The sequence below is a fragment of the Oncorhynchus kisutch genome, unplaced genomic scaffold (assembly GCF_002021735.2).
Source record: "Oncorhynchus kisutch isolate 150728-3 unplaced genomic scaffold, Okis_V2 Okis01b-Okis20b_hom, whole genome shotgun sequence".
Classification (NCBI taxonomy): Eukaryota; Metazoa; Chordata; class Actinopteri; order Salmoniformes; family Salmonidae; genus Oncorhynchus; species Oncorhynchus kisutch.
In genome coordinates this window covers 7,148,712-7,152,773 of record NW_022261978.1, presented here as the reverse complement: position 1 = coordinate 7,152,773, position 4,062 = coordinate 7,148,712, and the positions used below count along the sequence as shown (strand labels likewise).

General features: G+C 48.4%; 1 protein-coding gene across 1 annotated transcript in view; it reads right to left on the bottom strand.

Annotated features, from left to right (window-relative positions):
* The window catches only part of LOC109879951 (heme-binding protein 1), a 10,638-nt gene continuing 6,576 nt past the window's right edge, over nucleotides 1–4,062 (bottom strand). The window contains exons 6-7 of the mRNA XM_031811460.1: nucleotides 3,981–4,062; nucleotides 1–3,504 (exon numbers count right to left, since the gene is read on the bottom strand). The exon at nucleotides 3,981–4,062 is cut by the window's right edge and continues 82 nt beyond it. Coding sequence (XP_031667320.1) covers nucleotides 3,048–3,504; nucleotides 3,981–4,062 — 539 coding nt within the window. The 3' untranslated portion in view covers nucleotides 1–3,047. The remainder of the gene's footprint in view (nucleotides 3,505–3,980) is intronic.

Here is a 4,062-nt window from a genome sequence, read left to right as displayed (position 1 = left end):
TTTGTTTTAGTGGTTTATTGCGCCATCCTCAAGACTTGACAGATATGACAACCAGACGAACAGAAACCCTCTCGGGTACATCTACAGATGAAACATCAGTCTATCACTTTTAAATGGTTACATTTCGACTATTTGACTAATGATACAAGTTAAGCATTTTCACACACACCATCGTGTCATACAGACATGGTGAGTCATTATACACTACCGACTGATATCAAGCTGAATGTAAAAGCTGCAAACAGACAGAAAATACATGTATAAATAATGACAAATAAATAGACAACGGAGACGACAACGAGTGGAGAACCTTCTAGTCAGTGTGACAGAAATACAACTTTATCTGTAAACAATGAATAATGATAAAGGAGAATAAAGTTACCACACTGCTACAGCGCTGCCATTGGTCAGGGTTAGATCTACAGTGCTGCTATTGGTCAGGGTTAGATCTACAGCGCTGCTATTGGTCAGGGATAGATCTACAGCGCTGCTATTGGCCAGGGTTAGATCTACAGCGCTGCTATTGGCCAGGGTTAGATCTACAGCGCTGCCATTGGCCAGGGTTAGATCTACAGCGCTGCCATTGGCCAGGGTTAGATCTACAGCGCTGCTATTGGTCAGGGTTAGATCTACAGCGCTGCCATTGGTCAGGGTTAGATCTACAGCGCTGCCATTGGTCAGGGTTAGATCTACAGCGCTGCCATTGGTCAGGGTTAGATCTACAGCGCTGCCATTGGTCAGGGTTAGATCTACAGCGCTGCCATTGGTCAGGGTTAGATCTACAGCGCTGCCATTGGTCAGGGTTAGATCTACAGCGCTGCCATTGGTCAGGGTTAGATCTACAGCGCTGCCATTGGCCAGGGTTAGATCTACAGCGCTGCTATTGGCCAGGGTTAGATCTACAGCGCTGCCATTGGTCAGGGTTAGATCTACAGCGCTGCCATTGGTCAGGGTTAGATCTACAGCGCTGCCATTGGTCAGGGTTAGATCTACAGCGCTGCCATTGGCCAGGGTTAGATCTACAGCGCTGCCATTGGCCAGGGTTAGATCTACAGCGCTGCCATTGGCCAGGGTTAGATCTACAGCACTGCTATTGGCCAGGGTTAGATCTACAGCGCTGCCATTGGCCAGGGTTAGATCTACAGCGCTGCTATTGGCCAGGGTTAGATCTACAGCGCTGCCATTGGCCAGGGTTAGATCTACAGCGCTGCCATTGGCCAGGGTTAGATCTACAGCGCTGCTATTGGCCAGGGTTAGATCTACAGCGCTGCCATTGGCCAGGGTTAGATCTACAGCGCTGCTATTGGCCAGGGTTAGATCTACAGCGCTGCTATTGGTCAGGGTTAGATCTACAGCGCTGCTATTGGTCAGGGTTAGATCTACAGCGCTGCTATTGGCCAGGGTTAGATCTACAGCGCTGCTATTGGTCAGGGTTAGATCTACAGCGCTGCCATTGGCCAGGGTTAGATCTACAGCGCTGCCATTGGTCAGGGTTAGATCTACAGCGCTGCCATTGGCCAGGGTTAGATCTACAGCGCTGCTATTGGCCAGGGTTAGATCTACAGCACTGCCATTGGCCAGGTTTAGATCTAAAGCGCTGCTATTGGTCAGGGTTAGATCTACAGCACTGCCATTGGTCAAGGTTAGATCTACAGCACTGCCATTGGTCAGGGTTAGATCTACAGCACTGCCATTGGTCAGGGTTAGATCTACAGCGCTGCCATTGGCCAGGGTTAGATCTACAGCGCTGCCATTGGTCAGGGTTAGATCTACAGCGCTGCCATTGGCCAGGGTTAGATCTACAGCGCTGCCATTGGTCAGGGTTATATCTACAGTGCTGCCATTGGTCAGTGTGGTAACATGGATAACAGATCAGTGTGGTAACATGGATAACAGATCAGTGTGGTAACATGGATGTAACATGGATAACAGATCAGTGTGGTAACATGGATAACAGATCAGTGTGGTAACATGGATAACAGATCAGTGTGGTAACACGGATAACAGATCGGTGTGGTAACACGAATAACAGATCAGTGTGGTAACATGGATAACAGATCAGTGTGGTAACATGGATAACAGGGTAACATGGATAACAGATCAGTGTGGTAACATGGATAACAGATCAGTGTGGTAACATGGATAACAGATCAGTGTGGTAACATGGATAACAGATCAGTGTGGTAACATGGACAGCAGATCAGTGTGGTAACATGGATAAAAGATCAGTGTGGTAACATGGATAACAGGGTAACATGGATAACAGATCAGTGTGGTAACATGGATAACAGGGTAACATGAACAACAGATCAGTGTGGTAACATGGATAACAGATCAGTGTGGTAACATGGATAACAGATCAGTGTGGTAACATGGATAACAGATCAGTGTGGTAACACGGATAACAGATCAGTGTGGTAACATGGATAACAGATCAGTGTGGTAACATGGATAACAGGGTAACATGGATAACAGATCAGTGTGGTAACATGGATAACAGATCAGTGTGGTAACATGGATAACAGATCAGTGTGGTAACATGGATAACAGATCAGTGTGGTAACATGGATAACAGATCAGTGTGGTAACATGGACAGCAGATCAGTGTGGTAACATGGATAAAAGATCAGTGTGGTAACATGGATAACAGGGTAACATGGATAACAGATCAGTGTGGTAACATGGATAACAGGGTAACATGAACAACAGATCAGTGTGGTAACATGGATAACAGATTAGTGTGGTAACATGGATAACAGATCAGTGTGGTAACATGGATAACAGATCAGTGTGGTAACACGGATAACAGATCAGTGTGGTAACATGGATAACAGATCAGTGTGGTAACACGGATAACAGGTGAGCGGCAGGTGAATAAAGCTAATATGTGTAGTCACCATATGACACCAGTAGGGGGCGGTGGTGTATTACAGTAAATACTGAGACAAGGGCCCAATTCCAAATGGACATCTAACTGAAGGAGCTCTCTCACCACAGCAGCCCTCTGTACCCCTCTACTGTTCAGGGTCATGTATAGTATTGCAGGACTAGGCCAGGTTGAGGTCAGCGGGGTCGGCGACAGCGTTATCAGAGGGGGTGTCCTCCAGGGAGGCCTCCACAGTGTTGTTCCAGGGGCCGTCCGTCTGGGGGTCAGAGCTGTTGGCCGAGGGGGTCTCCCTGACCACCGAGCCCTGAGAGGGGGTCACCTCGGGGGCCTGGGAGGGGGTGGGTGGCCGGTTGGCTGGGAGATCTGAGGGGGAGTCAGAGATGGTGCTGGAGGGGATGTGTGTGACGTTGGGTGTGTGTGAGGTGTTGGGTGTGTGTGAGGTGTTGGGTGTGTGTGAGGTGTTGGGTGTGTGTGTGGCGTTGGGTGTGTGTGTGGCATTGGGTGTGTGTGTGGGGGTAGGTGTGTGTGGTGGGGTTGGTTCTTGGGGGTCAGAGCAGACAGCCTCTCCCTCAGCTACGTACCACACCTCATTGTGTCTGTTCAGCAGCTTCAGAGGACTGGAGAGAAACACAGGAAAGAATCAATACAGACAGAGACAGACAGAGAGAGACAGAGAGAGACAGAGAGAGACAGAGAGAGACAGAGAGAGAGAGAGAGAGAGAGAGAGAGAGAGAGAGAGAGAGAGAGAGAGAGAGAGAGAGAGAGAGAGAGAGAGAGAGAGACAGAGAGACAGAGAGACAGAGAGACAGAGAGACAGAGAGAGAGAGTTCATAAAGGAAGTGAGACAGACAGACAGACAGACTCAATACTAAGCGAGAAAGAGAGGTGTATATGTGTATTTATGAGATCATAGTGTGTGTGTATATGAGATTAGTTTGTGTGTGTGTGTGTGTGTGTGTGTGTGTGTGCGTGTATGTGTATCTGAGATTAGTGTGTTTGTGTATAACTGAGATTAGTGTGTGTGTGTGTGTGTGTGTGTGTGTGTGTGTGTGTGTGTGTGTGTGTGTGCATATGTGTGTGTGTCCAGGCCTACCTGTCGTAACCCACTCCGTAGTGGTAGGTGTGGTTGTAGTCAGCCTGGACCCTGGCCAGCTCCTTGGTCAGTAGGTGAGCGT